Genomic DNA, 15611 nt, shown 5'->3' on the forward strand with positions numbered 1-15611 from the left:
AGGTCTTTTCCAACCTCAATGATTCTATGATTCTATGATTCTATGATTCTATGATCTGAGTGTAATAGTGTTTGAGTTATGGGAAATGTGACTTAAAAATGTGGCCCTTAACAATGGCAAACGTAAAATGTTTTGGGTGTTTGTGACTCTAGAAGGGAGAAGACTCTCTGAGAAACAGGCGGTGCAGGATATGAAATAAAGCAGTACTCAAAATAGAAGAGGAAATTCAAGTTGATATATACAGTGTTTAGGCACAGCAGGCAAGTTGGAAAAAAAGGTTTTGTCTTAGTGGTGATGCAGGGGAGAAACTGGACCCAAAGACATACACTGATGTGATGGTCGGGTCAATCCCAGCTGCTGGATGTACTATAACCTTGCAAACCATTCTGGTTGCCGGACATGGCTTATTGGGGTTTTTTTTGGGGGTTAGGATGGTATTTGCTCAACTCAATTCTTCTCAGATTCATGCAAAAAAAGGTTTGCATGAACTGGACTTCAGTTTGCTTTGGTCAATGCCAGGAAGAAAGAAATCATTGTCTCTTCATGAGGCAACAGGAACAGCTATCACAGCAAGAAGATACGGATCAGGGAAAGGTGCCACCTGTTTTGGCTGTCATTCACCTTGGAAGGGCACAGAAGATTTAGTCCCATCAGCTCTGTTTGAGCATAGGCAGGAACACACGTTTGGTAGTGGAGTAGCAAGTGTTAACAGGCGCTAGGAGAGTTCATCTCGGAAAAGAGCCTCTAACAAAGTTACTTGGAGGAAAGAAGTGGATCCCCCTCTGACCAGGAGAATTGTTTTGGTGTTTTGCCACTTTTCGATAGGTCTATATTGACGTTTAATGTATAGTTTGAGGTCAAGCTCAGCAAGACAAAGCGGGCTGTCTGCGGACATCGGGAACCGGAATGGAGAAGGAACGAACAAGAGTAATTGCTGCTCGCAGACCTCCTGGGTGCAAGGCTTGTGATTTCATGTTGCGAACAAGAGGCAAAGTTAGGAAGGCAGGGGGGTGAAAAGCAAGTGGAGGGGCGTCTGGTGGGGAGGGGCAGGTTGCCCTAGCAATTCAGAAAAGCTTCCAGGCTTGGGCTGGACTGCAACCAGGTATTTTTCTCCAGGGTTTGCTGTGCAGATGATTAGTGGGTTTGGACAGGAGTATGGTATTAAGGATGGCCCTAACTACCAGAATAGACACAGCTTTTGTGGGTTTTATATTTGAAGTATTAAACTGTTCCTTAAGGGAAAATTTTGTATAGAACTTGGATACAGGGTTAGTTTGGCAGCTGAGCAGTCATTAAACTTCCTTTAAACTATTTTATAACCTTATTTACATCTTTCATAAGGTTAACAAGACTTTAATCCATTTTCCTGTAAACTATTTCAGTTACATTTGGTTATTTTTGTCCTTACCATAAGAATCGGTGGTTTTGGACCTTACCTTCTTTTCACATGCTGAACCAGTATAGCCACTTCTGCAAGCGCAGACATTTGGTCTTATGCATCTGCTTCCAAACAGGCATTTTTGCTCACAAAGTGCTACAAATGAAAGATAAAGTTGTTTAGAAATACACTTATTCTAAGTCTTGTAATTAGAAAGGGAATATTTAGATGCTTTTGAAAATGTTGTGACAAACTATATTATGATCCTGTAGTTTCATATGATGGAGGAAAGGACAATAAATAAAAAAATATTGAGGCATTAAAGATGGTGTGCCATAGGCTTTTTCATGCCTATGCATCTGTTATGTTTACAATTTTCTTTATTTTTTCCTTTTCTCCCCAGTGATGGGGAAAGAGAAGACTGTGCCAAAGTAACCGCCTTGGCTCAAGTCAGGAATTGATCAGTACAAGGCCTACTTTTGAAAGCCAGGGTACATTCTGGGCATTGATGGTTGGGTCAGATTTGTGCCAAAATCGATTTTCTTTTGTTCCAATTGAAATAAAATAACAGCTGTTAAAAGATCCATTCTTGACTTGAGATGAAAAGATATGTGAAATATCTACTCCCAGAGGTGATGCTATCACAATAAATAAAAGGGAGAATTTGGTGAACTGCACACTTTACACCTCTGGAAACCAGGGCAAAAGAACACGTAATTTCATGGTCCCACATAATCAGTAATGAGCTAGTTATTCCAAGTAAAAAAGAATCAGAAAAAACTTTTTTATCTTATCTAGAGTACCAGTGCACTTATAGAGGCCCATCTGTTTGAGGATATTCTGTAAATAAAAGAATCAGTGTTCTTTTTTTTTTTAAGAGAGAAAAAAGATAATCAATTGAATTAGTCAAATATCAGCCAGTTTTTCATCCTCATTAGCAGTTTGTATTGTTATGACATTGTTTTGGCATAGAGGAAAGAGAACAGCCAATTCATAGAGCACCAATTCAAGAAGAACACACATGTCATAGTATTTTAATTAGATCTCATGAGTTAAACCTTCTATAACTATTGCCAGAATATTGTATCCTAGTTACAGGCGGTCAAACTAAATGCCTTCAAAACTGGTCAGATGTGAATCAACAAGTGGCTCCTTATATTTTCTCGTGTGGCAGAGGCACATAGGAAGCTGCAAACCGTGCACCATTAAGACAGATCTGAAAATAAAGTAGACGCATGTCTATGATCCAATACCATCTCCTTCATCATGGAGCAAAGTGTTCCATCAGATCTGAAAGAGTTTAATGTATCTCTGTAAGGTCTTCTTCACAGAAAATCAACTTCAACAAATTCAGGGGCTGAAGGAACAAATTCCAGAATTTCCATTTGTTAGACTTAGGTTCTGATTTTGACACAGATTTAAGCTCATGCAAATTATTTGTGTTATGATCTGAAGTCTCTGAGATAGACCAGGCCAAGTGAAATTTCTTTAGAAAACACGTAGTGGGGTCCTAAGCCATCCAAATGTGATTCTCAGGGTTATACTAATTGTTATAGTGACCTTGGAAGACCAGCAACAAGAGGTTTAACAACATCTGGAATTTGTATTGGTTTTGTTCTATCAGGTTATCATGGCAGCTAACGCTCAGTGAGGGGGTTGAGATTTTGCCAGAGTAGCGAATATTAAAATCTAAATATGTTTACTGAACTTCAGGCCTGACAGCTACGGGACAGATGAGCGAAGAACCAGACTTACTGCCACCCTACACATCTTAAAAAGGAGAGGCTGTAAACAGCTTGGCAACCTCCTACTCTTACGAGTACAGTCAGGTAGCGAGGGTTCATGCTGTGTCAAAACTACTGACCCGTACCATGTCCAGAACACGAACACGCAGAGACCTGGACATGCTGGTGACCTTCAGGTGCTCCTTTTTAAAAAGCCAGCTGTGTCAGGTAGTTATCTGCTGTAGGACTCCAGTGACCTGGAGCTAGCAACTTGCTTTCCTAGTATTTGAGCTAGTTGATGTATTTCTGCTATTTTGAAAAGGTAAAAGTGCTGTTTTGTTGAAACAAGATTTTAAGAAGCAAACTTGGTTTTGTCAGGTGTCTGTTGCAAAACACTCCTTAAGACCCAGAATGGGCAGCTGCAAGCTTCTGAATTTCTCCTTCTTCTGAGAGGGGGAGGCCCAAGTTTGAATCCTGGGTGTGGATGGGGCAGAGGAAGAATGGAATCACGCTCAAGCTAGAACAGTGTGCTCATCATCTGCCGACTGCTACTTCAGCTCCTCCATGAACTTTGAAAGAACTCAGATTTATAACTGGAAAAATCTTAGAGTTTCATTCACTGGAACAAAAACGTTTCCCACTAGGGAGTGCATTGTCAACAGAAGGGGCTCCTTGTGCCCACACCGGTTTTGTTCCACTGCGTAGTGAGCTAGAAGAGAGAGAACTGTGCATGATATTACTATTACAGAGGACTGTCTATGATATTACTAGTATTCATTTGATATGAACTTGGGCTGGGGAAAAATGGAAGTTGATTCTTCTTTCAGCTTGGTAGTGGATAAAATAAGAACAGGTAAGGCAAAGAGAGGTGGACTCTTCTGGAGACCCCTATAGCAGCTGGGGGCGTTCTGGTATGCATGGGCAGAAGAACAGGCATTAGATAAGGTACCAGGCTTTTTTCTGTCTGTGGTTTCTTTGATTCTCAGTTGATGCAAACAAACTAAAAAAAGGGAAAAGATTTCTTCCTTTTTTATCCTTTGCTACCTGCCTGTCTCTTCCTCTCCACCCACTGCTGCCTGCTGTAGTGCTCAGAAAAACAAGAGCTCAGTTAGGGGAAAAGTGAAAAACATTTTTGAAGAAAATTGGAATTGAAATCACAGAGGATAATAACATAGCTGAAGTTCAAATGAATATTTCATAAATGTATTTACAAGGGATGCTAAGCCACTAAATACTAAAAATGACACAGGCTATGTATGCATTATCCTGTACAGATTCAGCAAAGAAAGTAATTTAATAAGCTAAGCTTAAGTTAAAATTATAATCAATAAATGCCCATTACAGAAAGAGATTTATCCCTGCGTGTTAAAAGAACAGAGCTATAATTTGCATGCGAACTACATTATTTTTTAAGATTTTTCTTTTTTTAAGATTTGAAAGGGTTACATAGGAAAGCTAGAAGAAAGCCTGTCTGAGATGTTGTTCAAGGCAGAGAGAGAGAACGAGGAAGAATGTTGAGGAAATTGTAAGGCTATAAGCTTGACACTTATAACATGCAAATAAAGAGAAGATATTCTGAAGGGCAATGAGGAGCCAGTATGGGTTCAATAACATTAGAACAGAAGATAGCAGCATGAATTTTAATGATGAAGATCCTTCACAGCTATAACCTTCTTATACTTTATAATTAATTATTAGAATTGTACCTCGATCCTGCATTCAGAGACTTAAACAACAGACTTATATCCCTGGCCAGAAGCCTTCTGACTTTACTGGGCTGTGTTTTGGCTATATCTGTCAGGGTAATCAGATTGCACTGTCAGGTCTTCACTGCTTTGGTCTAATGTTTCTTTTCTAGCTCAAGAAAAAGAGAGATGTGAGTTAACACCGCAGGAGGCAGGGGGAAGCCAAAAACATGGAGCTTTAGACTGGGTATCTAATATGGAATGGGAAGGAAATTACTGATGAAACCATGGTGATCCTGGGATACAGTTTATGTGTTCTCAGAGAGGGCATTTTTGGAATATTGTGCTGCTGTCATGAAAGCTAAAAACAGAGTCAGATGGAAAATATGTTCTGATGGAGGGAGCCTAATCTATGAAGCTGCTGCTTTCTACAGTTGAGACGTTGAATATTTCAAACGACATTTTTCAACCTGTCCTCCTGAAAGGTAATTTCCCTACATTTGCAATACGGTCTGAAAATTGACCATTATTCCTTAAACTATGACCATCAAGGTCAAAGGTATTTATCAAGGATAATGTGTGTATTCCACCGTACACCTTGTTTGTTGGGACAAATGACCTATTTTATTGATTCTCTTTCAGAAGCTATTCTGTTCACTTACAGATGAGTGGGGAACAAAACTATTCTCTTGACTAACCTCTTTATTTACAGTCTGATAAAAGAGGACTATTGTGTTTTATCCGTTACCAGTGTCTCCTAAAAGTCTCTACTTTTACTTTTGCACAGTTCTGCGGTGTAGTGGTAGCCAGAGACTGGTCTCGCTCTCTGAAGCATTTTCAAAATACTTTAGAGATAAAACTATTCTAACTTAGACAGTGCCCATCTTCATTGCAACAGAACTGAAAATCTGCTCTCGGTTACTGTCAATGGTGTTGTTCGCTGAAAGGTTGAAGCATTTTGGACTATCACTTGTGATAGAGATCTATGCCCTTCTTTCACCTGCCTGGTGAAAGTTGGCAGGTAAATCTGAGACATCAGTATTTGCACTTGTAAGTAGTTAAATTAATTATTAGGGACCTAAAAGTAGAGAATGTCATGTTTTGCTTTTTCTGGTTTTATAGAAGACTGAGAACAGATGTAGAAAAGATTTTAGTGTGGCAGCTATATCTACTGCTGCCTCCAAAAACCTTCTTGAGCTGTCCACGTAGGCTTAGGCTTTCGTGAGTTAGAAACTGCACTGATGAAGATGATCTGTGACTTCTTACTAAAGATAAATCAAAAGTAGATGTCCAAGATGAATTGTCAGTATTTGTCCATTGTCTTTTTGTTGGCTTAATGGCCTACTCTGGCTAGCTATCTCAGTATAGAGGACTGAAACCATTTTCTTCCTTCTGAGAAATGTCCAGAAAATAGTGGAAGTCTCTGTAGATCCTTTGGTTTGGTCACCCTACTGGATGTGTGTTAGGAAGTTAATGAGGAAAAAATGGGGTTCAGTGTGTAGATGAAACCTGTATCTCCATTTCCATCTCTGCCATCTTGATAAGGGCAGCTGCATGAATTCACAGGCTGAAAAGAATGAAGCTGGGGTTATCTAACCTCCTCCTACCCTTGAAAAAGGCCCAGAGAAACAATCCAGCCCTAATTGCTTCTGAATAGTGGAGAAGGTACAGCGACTGCTGTGAAAAGTTATCGTCTGGATTGTTACTTGTAAAGTGAGATGGAATTTCTGCATTATGAAATGGAAGCAATTTAGATGATTAATATGAGAAATAGAGTAATTAAAAGATAATATAAATTAATAAATTCACATACATAATAAACAACATGTTTTTATATAATATGTAATAAATTAATATAGAATATGAAATAATATTTGAATATCATGAATAGGATGTTGCTACTACTTTCTTATCTTATAATGTGAATGTTTTGCTCTGTTGTTGTGTTTAACAGCCAAAGTCTGTAGTTAAAGTGGTGCAAATCAAGGCTGTATTCAGCCTTGTTGTTGATACTATAGCGAAGCACAGAATTTGGGCATACGCATCCAAGCAGGAAAGGGGGTGCGGAGCACAGGGAAACCTCGGGGGCTTAAATTTGAGAAAGCAGTTTTGCACAGGGGAGTAATGTGATGAACGAAACGCCTCCTTGCCAGAAATGCACTGGTTCTGGCAGAGTGTGTGGATTTGGCCCACTATTCGTGTGCTGCTGGGAGATGGGAAAGAGGCCAAAGTAATACAAGAGCAACAAAAAGATGTAACCAGAGGTTGGTTGCAGTCCTCTTTGCTGCTGCTAGCAGTCTGCTCATGTGTGCCCGAGCTGAGGCGAAGGTGAGCACTTCTTTGAGCAAGGGAGACACTCAGAAGGCTTTTTATGTTTAAGCAGATAAAGGCAATTTTTTCCTTGAGTTCTGGATTTGGGCAAATAGACTCCCATTAAAACACAAAACCAGACCTGCTTTCAGGGGTTACACTTCTATGTGAAACTTTATACCTAACATCTGTGAGGATGAAGACTTTCTTGTTCCCCTGCTTCCTCCCTGCCTCACTGTGAATACCCTGGAGCAATATTATAAGACCTCACCATCTGCTCTCTGACAATAGTCTTCTCTCTTTCTATTCAAAAACCCAGAAATTCCAACCACTTGGTGATTATTTGGGTTTGCTGTGGGACCTAGGAGTTTCAGCCAGCTCCTTTTGGACAAAAAGCTGATTTAATTCCCCACTACAGTGAAAACAGGGGAAGAAATAGTAAAAACAGAGTAATTAGCAAGTGAACGGATTTGAAGCAAAGTTTCAAAGGTTAGATAGATATATAAAAAGTTGCCTAGGCTTGTGTGCCTGCATAGGACAGCAGAAGTTGTTAATGATAGTAAGCCTTACTTGCCTTTCACAGGAACAGGTACGATTTATTTATTTAATAAACTGAGTCAAGAATATGTCATCAACTAATAAATAACTTTAAACATTAGCATGTTTGAAGTAGAAGACAGCTGGCGCAAAGAAACAATTACAAAGCCATTGAGATTTAACTGATGAAAGTTTTCCATAAGTAATTACGCTCAGCGAGTGTGAGAAGAAAGAAAGATTGCCCTTTAAAGGGGATAATGCCTTGATATTTTCCTCATGCCCTTTTACTGTAAAGCTAATAACACACACAAACTGGAGTGACCCTGTATGTAACAGGCAATAATGGATTTCTTCCTATTCCAGGTCTTCCAGTCCCTCCCCATGCAGATACCTCCAGCTATCTTGGTGGTCAGTCTGAACACGTAATATTTACAGGATCAGGCTCTTAGGTTAGCAGATACATAGAATTTCTGTCTGTGCTTCATGTCACCTGGGTATGCAGAATGGGCTACTCCATTTCCTTTTGTCCCTGACCCCTTTTTTTTTACCTTGTATTTCAAATTATTTAATTTAAAGACTACTAATTTTGTCTGACAGATCGAGCTCAGCGTCCACATAAGCAAAAGATGAGTCAGGTCTCTTTCTTACGCTGATGTTGAGTCCAGAAATGTCTTTGAAAGTAATAGTTTTACTGGCAGCATAAGGCAGTTCTGACAAATAAGAGGCAGAATGTAGGCGCTAATCATGTCATGGTTGACTTTTATATGTAATATACACTTAGTAGAAAATTTAATGCATAAAGATCTCCGGTGCAACGTGTGTGGCTACAAAACTGTAGTAATTAAAGCAGCACTTACGGGTCTGGCACAGCATTCCTACCCATCCTCCAGAGCACTCACAGATGTTTGGACCTATACATTCTCCACCGTTCAGACATTTCTGCAGGCAAACAGCTGAACAGATTGACATGAAACAAGTGAGAAGATGTACACGATATATCTGGATGTTCAAGATCTGTCTGAAAGAGTGACCTGCTAGGTTTTATTCCATATGGCTAATTTCTAAAGAAGTGAGTGTGTTATATTCATCAGATAATCAGTGTTCAGGATTCTTTGATGTTTGCTTCTTAAGAAATTTATCTTTGATGACTGTCTATTGGTAGCTTTGTTATTTCTGATGCTCAGCTCACCATCAGCTAAGAATACGCTCCATACAGAATCATAGAATCATTTAGGTTGGAAAAGACTTTTAAGATCATTGCGTCCAACCGTAAACCTAACACTGCCAAGTCCACCACTAAATATATGATATATTCATATAATATGATATATTCATGTTATATGCATATTATGTGTTCCATGTTATAAATGAGTAGATTCTCATAGTAAAATTGGATATGTTTAGTGCATATATTGTTTCTTCAGAGATCCTGCAAGAGTGAATGCATGTTTTGGTGTATACGTGTGAGACACACAGACTTCCTTCAGAATTTCTGAATAAATTATTAATATTATAATTTCAAAACACTGATTCTGAAATCATATTTACTATCAATCAGGACCAAAGGGTAAAAAGCCAATATTTTAATGTGGTTTACATACAGTATGTCATCTTGATGTCATACTTGTTGACAGTTTATCTGTCAACATCTTGGCAATGAATGGAAAGGAAAGGAAGGAAAAATATTCCTTGAAAATATTTTAGGGTGAGAGGGTTTTTTTAATTACATTTTTATGTAACTGTCGTCAGCTCTGGTAGAGTTACAGAGTAAGAACACATCATTCTCCAAATTATGCACCAAAATGTATCTGGTGACCTTGAGAGTATATCAGTTTGGAAGGCTTTATAGCAGGCTTTAAATAGTTCTGTATGTTGAAATATATGGCATTTCTCTGTAAAATATAACAAAATATGTGAAGCTGTTAAAATGTAAAATCAATGATTCAAGTTTAATACTATAAAAATGAATTTCCATAACAAGATGTATAACAGACAGCTGCATGAAGCAGAACCAGGGTTCCCCTACACAGCTTTTTTCCTTTGCAAGCATCAAATGCTTATAACATTTTGTATTACCTCCACTTAAAACCATTTTTCTTCAAACTGCTGAAGTAGCAAAACAGATTCTATTCACTACATTGTTTTTTTAATATTAAAAGAAGATTACAATTGATGTTGACTGGCCTAAGTAATAATAATCTGTTTGATGGGCAGTAGAGGTGCTTACGTTTATTGCAGTGCTTTCCCCTCCAACCGGATGGGCAGTCGCAGACATTTGGCCGTACACATTTCCCTCCGTTCATGCACGTGGGGTCACAGACACCTGCAGATACGTATCAAAGGAAGAACACGGTAGCTGGGAAACGAGGGAAGACTTCACTAGAGACTTATTCTCTTCCTTTCAGAAGGTTCAATTGCTTGTAATTAAAAAACAGAAAAGTAATTTGGATTTGAGAATCTGAAACACAGAGGCTTGATAGCTCCCATAAATCCTTCTGGAAAACGCTGCGCCTTGTGTGGAAGCTCTTTCGGGGAAGCTCCAGTAAGAGCTGCCTCACCAGAAAAACAAGACAGGCATTAATTACAACGATTCTCAGAAAAACAAGTAAGAAATTTTCTCTGGCAGCTGTGGACAGACCGAATACTTGTTAGAGCTTTCAATTCCTGATTGGAAAACACGTTCTCAGATGCTCATTTGGATAAGAAAAGACTTGAAGAGGATAGACTGGTTTGACACAACTTTGGGAATGTTTTTGCATTCAACCAAGCTTAAAGACTAAATAATCCAATAAATAATCTATTCCACCATGGCCTTTTTGCACCATTATTTGTTGAAGTACTTACCTTTTTACTTTATTCTGTCATATAAATAAGATGTGAAAGCTAAGTTGTTCTTTCAGCCACAGGAAACCAGATGACTTTTTGTTAGATTTCATTAGAAATCTCATTGCTAATTTTTGTGTCTCAGATTAAGCCCTGTATTTATCAATATTGTTGTTTTACAACATCCAACAGTAAAATCTCACTGTTCTGGCAAGTCAAATATCTGCAATCCCAACCTGCTTTGATATAGGTAGATGCCATAGGCAGATACCCAAAGACCTCATCTCCCAATTATCCTTGCCTGTAAGTGTAGGAAGGACCCATGAGAGGCAGCGTAGTTCAGAAACATGGCAGTGCTGGTATGATGGGAGTGGGAACGATTTGCCTTTTACATGGAAGAAGGCATCTGATAACTGGGTGGAAGGCAATAAAGCCATGTTACGTAGCAAGTGGTTGGACTGGGGTATGAGAGTCACGTCAGGAGGAGTCCGACAACGAAGGTTTGAGAACATATTTGTGTCGAGTGGCTCCTGCCATGTTTAAAGCTTTATAGGTACAATGGGATTTCCCAGTGACTCGTTACGAACAGTGGTAATCAGCGTCAGTCCTCCCTGCTTGTGGAGCCGGGTGGCTGTTGAACACCCAGCTCTTCCTCAGCGGGGAACAGGCTACTTGCTTCTGCCAGCACCGAGGGGGCTGACAGCTAAAATGTAGCATTACAGTGCCTTTATTAGCCTTAAGGTTGTGATGTCTTTTGGCCCATCAGCAGTAAGAACAGAACTTGAATACTAATGCTGTAACAGTTCTGATTTTCAAGTCATCACTACGTACAGGGCTCTGAAACTACCACAACCCCCCCCCTCAGACCTTTACTGTAGAAGGTGGAATCCTGCAAAGAGCCTCAACATAGGAATGATTATTAAAAAATAGCATGCAAAAATACAGCAACTGCTAGTTGATGGGAGAATAACCTTCTGTTCCTCTCTCAGGTACGATCAGGCATTTTTAGAGACGTAGATTCAGATTCCCTAATAATTCCTCTGATGCATTGAAATATTGCTTTTGTGGCTTTTTGTGTCCTGGTCTATTCCTTCAGCACAGATGCTGCTGCACTGGCAGCTTTTAGCGCTACATTGCTGCTCTTGGTTGGCTGCTACATTTGCATTTTGTTCTGCAAAGCCTCCTGGATCCCTCGGCATAGTGACCTGCCCTCAGGCAGGTCAGACTTACCCACGCTTGTAAGGGCTGCTTGGATCCAAGCCCTTAAACTGTCATCCTTTTTCCTTCTTTCTCCGCCTCTCCTGATCCATGCTATAACCTTGGCCTCTGCTTACTAAGGCTAACAGAGATCTACAGTTCTTGCTGAACTATCAAAAAGTGCTGCAACCACTAGTTAAAACCTAGATGAGTTCAAAGTGTCATGGCAACCATAACTCTGAAATAATTTAATCTTTCATTTTCCCTCTTCCTTTTTCTCTCCCTATTGATCTCACGTTTCCAATAATGGACTTCTGACCTACAATCTTATGTTGTGTTGTATTTGTCTTCCCGTTTCAATTATAAAACAGCTCAGATATTCAGAATTTAGAAAATATGACCCCAAACCATAAAATTTGGTTCTAGATTTCAAATGACCTTATGCTTTGTGATATTCACGGACCACAGTGTCCCCAATGCTAACCTGCTGTCCCAAAATAATTTGAAAATCTAGAGATATGATTTTGAGATCATATGAAACTTGGACAATGTCTTCCCCCCACCCCTTAAAAAGTAAAGCCAAGAAAATTAACTAGAAGCCCAGTAGCACTTGTTCAAATGGCTATTTCTCCTTTTTTTTTTTTTAATCAGTACAATCTGTGTATTTTTAACCTTATACAAACAACTACATTTTAAGATATTCCTGGTTGTGTACTGATAGCAGATTTTTAAATTGTAGAACAGACTCTTCCTTCAATTACAGGGAGTCAAAACTAGTGTGCTTTTTCATTAACTTTTAGTTTTCAGTTTGTGTATAACTGAACTTGTTCCAGCTCAATTTGCATTGTAATTCAGCAAAACTTGAAGCAACAGGTGAGGTCCAGTCTTGGTCTGAGTAAAACATATCAGTTCAAACTGACTTTCAGCTTTGGATCTATTTCTCTCTCTGTTCAGCTGCCTTAGGAATGAACAAGTAACTATGAAAATATACAATGAACTTCCTTTACGTTGTTTATTGCTTATGGCATCTCTCACCTCGGTGACAAATCCAAAGGAGTTCAATTCAAAGTGAACTAAGGGAAGTACCAAACCTGTTCTGAGCTGGAGGGGCGCTTCTGACCGCCTGCCCTCTGGGGCAGATGCTGTCTCTTCTTGCTAGGGAACTCATGAGCACCTTTATGTAAATGAATGCAGTGTTCTCTCTCCCCTTTTCCTGTCTGACAGCTCCACCTTGTTCTCCCTTTCTTTAACTTTCTTAAATACAATTCCATCTCAGTACCCATCAGGCAGACTTCAATATTTGTTGATGATAACTAGTTCGGATCCTTTCTAGTCCCACTCCTTGGCCTCTGTGGAGGAGCTCCAATTTCAAAATAGCAAACAAAAATGTTACAGCCTCTCACAGGAAAACTAAATAAACTATCAAACACTAGGAGAGCAAATCGAATTATTGTAATCCTCCCAGGCACTGGCATGACTTTGGAAAGACTCACATTTCTTTTTTTCCCCTCCCCTTAAAAAAGGCCTGGCATCTTGACCCGAAGACAACAGTGGTTTGATAGGTTTTCCACCTGCCTGGGGGACTAGCCCTCATGACACGGATATAAACACACTCGTGTCTTCCCTTCATTGCAGTTTGGTAGGGTATATCGCTGGGGGTAGGGAGAGTCCTGTACTATCAACACGTTCTGGGTGCAAGCTTGCTGGCAGTCAGTAAGTATCACTAAAGCCTTGATCCCGTTCCCCTTGCTGTCAGTGTCGACATTTCTATGCTCTTCAGTAAGAACCAAAGCACAGAATTTCATATGAAATAGAGTTACTGAATTCTATAACCCGCCAAAATTCTATAAGGCCACCAGCTAAAACTAGAAAGGACTTCCATGATCTTAAGTTCTCCAAAACTGGTAAGTTAGATAAGGTAAGCCTATGTTGAAGGTGATAACGCAGGTTAAAGAAAAAGCACGATTACCTGTTGTATTTCGGGTGAGGGATGATTTTGATAAAGTAACAAGCAGCTGCAGGTGTTAAGATAAAACATAGGTGTTGCACAAAACATCATACAAAATGTACGCAATTCTTCTCTGCACTGAAAAGCATTCATAAGTCGCTAAGCTTTCTGTTTTATGCAGCAGCTATTTCTCTTTGATGGCTTTAATGCATTTTGACCTTACAATCACTTAAAATTTCCTGTGACCCTTTTCATAGCTTATCCCCTTCCAGGCTGACTTGACCCAGTGAAATGCTTCTTGCAACTCTTTTTATCAACCTCCACGGAGCTCCATAGTTCAGCTGTTCAGCCCTAACAGCTTTAAGGTAGTCAGACCTCCTGCTTTGTCAGCCAAAGGGAAGAATTTTCCTGCAAAGTAAATATTTCCAGAGATTACTAAAAGTCTAAGGAAAAAACCAACCAACGAACACCTTAAATGTTGTGTGTAAAGTAGGTCCTCCTGGTGTAAGTAGCACCAGCGATAGACACCTACAATTCCAGTGTCTTCCTTTGCCTGCCCTTCTTGCCATTGATTTACAGTAACAGTTCCCCTAAAACATACACAGTATTAAGCAAAATATCCCTGCTATGCAAAGCCAAAAGGGACTGGGGGCAAAGTTAAGCACTGGGCATGCTTTGCTAGACTGCACATCCTAGAAGCAACTGAGAGTAATCTCTTGTTCTAACAAATAGTCACAATATTAGCCAGCAGTATCTGCCGATTAGTTTACAGTGATTAAAAGAAGCCAGATATTTCCTTCAGACTCCCACTGCTTCTGTGGATTAGCAGACAAAAACTTTTCAAGATAAACCTAAACCACCTTTTAATGCAAGTACCCCATTACACCTGTTCTTGTTAGAAGTAGATAATAGTGAGTAGTGAAAAGCTTGTAATTTTGTTGAAATAAGACAGTCTGCATCACCACCCTCATAAAGTCAAAACAGAGGGAATATTAAATCAGGCTCCTGAAATCTTGGCAGAAAGGGATCCTTTGCAATATTTCAGGAAGACGCCCTGCCGCAGCTGAACATCTATGTCCTTTCCTGACAATGAGACTGCATAGACTATTTCTTTCTGAATCAAAAATTACCTGTCATCACGTATCCTGAGCCATGCTGCTGATGAGGAGACAGTGCGTCATGCGGCAGTGCTGATTAGAAGAGGTAGTTTTCAAGAGAACTTTTCCTTTTTTTTTTTTTTTTAATATGCCCTGTGGAAGCTGAGAAAATTGACCTGCTTCTGGATGCATTCTGCCTTTGGATGGAAGAGAGAAAATAGCCTCAAGCAGTAACATCTGTGTGGGCCAGCTAAGGTAATGCATCAGGCTATAGCTTACTGACAAAGAACACAGAAATGCGGCCAAAAGAACACCTACTGGTAGATACATACTTCAACGTATCCTTTAAGTCACCATCCCTGTGCTGTCATTTATATGTGATTCACAGGCACTGCTTTTATTTCTGGCTGGGGTTGGTTTTGGACTGACTTCTCTGTGGGTCTAGTGCATATTTCGACTTGCTCTCTCTATTGCTCTTTTGAGGAGCTGGAAGCTTGATCAGTTGCAGTTTTGGCTTTTCCGTGTGTACATGTTGTTTTAATGTTTGTTTTCTCCTTTCTGCTTAGTGGTTATCTCGATTTGGTGTGACGTTCTCAAAAACAAAGAGCTGTAGCTGGGGACATATAACACAGTAAGGACACAGAGCATGGGATGGATTTAAAAATAACACCGACTGGTCTTGTCAGGAAAATAGAGATGACAGAACTCAAGCTGAGAACAAAAATGAAACTAGTAGATATGAAAGCAGTGGGTTTTGTGTTAAAACTGGCACTTTTAGTCCTTTTCCAATGTTTATAGGTAATATAATACATCACCTATTGATAAAACACAAAAACCGGGGAGAAGCTCTGTGCCAGGAATGGCACAATCATGAGCCCGCAGCCTTAAAGTGTAGAGATGTTGCTGACCTTT

General features: G+C 39.6%; 1 protein-coding gene across 1 annotated transcript in view; it reads right to left on the minus strand.

The window, feature by feature from the left end:
- Window positions 1-753: 753 nt before the first annotated feature.
- Window positions 754-15611, minus strand: part of LOC143161524 (von Willebrand factor D and EGF domain-containing protein-like) — a 193987-nt gene continuing 179129 nt past the window's right edge. The window contains exons 26-29 of the mRNA XM_076340608.1: window positions 9862-9957; window positions 8492-8587; window positions 1437-1534; window positions 754-885 (exon numbers count right to left, since the gene is read on the minus strand). Coding sequence (XP_076196723.1) covers window positions 754-885; window positions 1437-1534; window positions 8492-8587; window positions 9862-9957 — 422 coding nt within the window. The remainder of the gene's footprint in view (window positions 886-1436; window positions 1535-8491; window positions 8588-9861; window positions 9958-15611) is intronic.

The sequence above is a fragment of the Aptenodytes patagonicus genome, chromosome 6 (genome assembly GCF_965638725.1).
Source record: "Aptenodytes patagonicus chromosome 6, bAptPat1.pri.cur, whole genome shotgun sequence".
Classification (NCBI taxonomy): domain Eukaryota; kingdom Metazoa; phylum Chordata; class Aves; order Sphenisciformes; family Spheniscidae; genus Aptenodytes; species Aptenodytes patagonicus.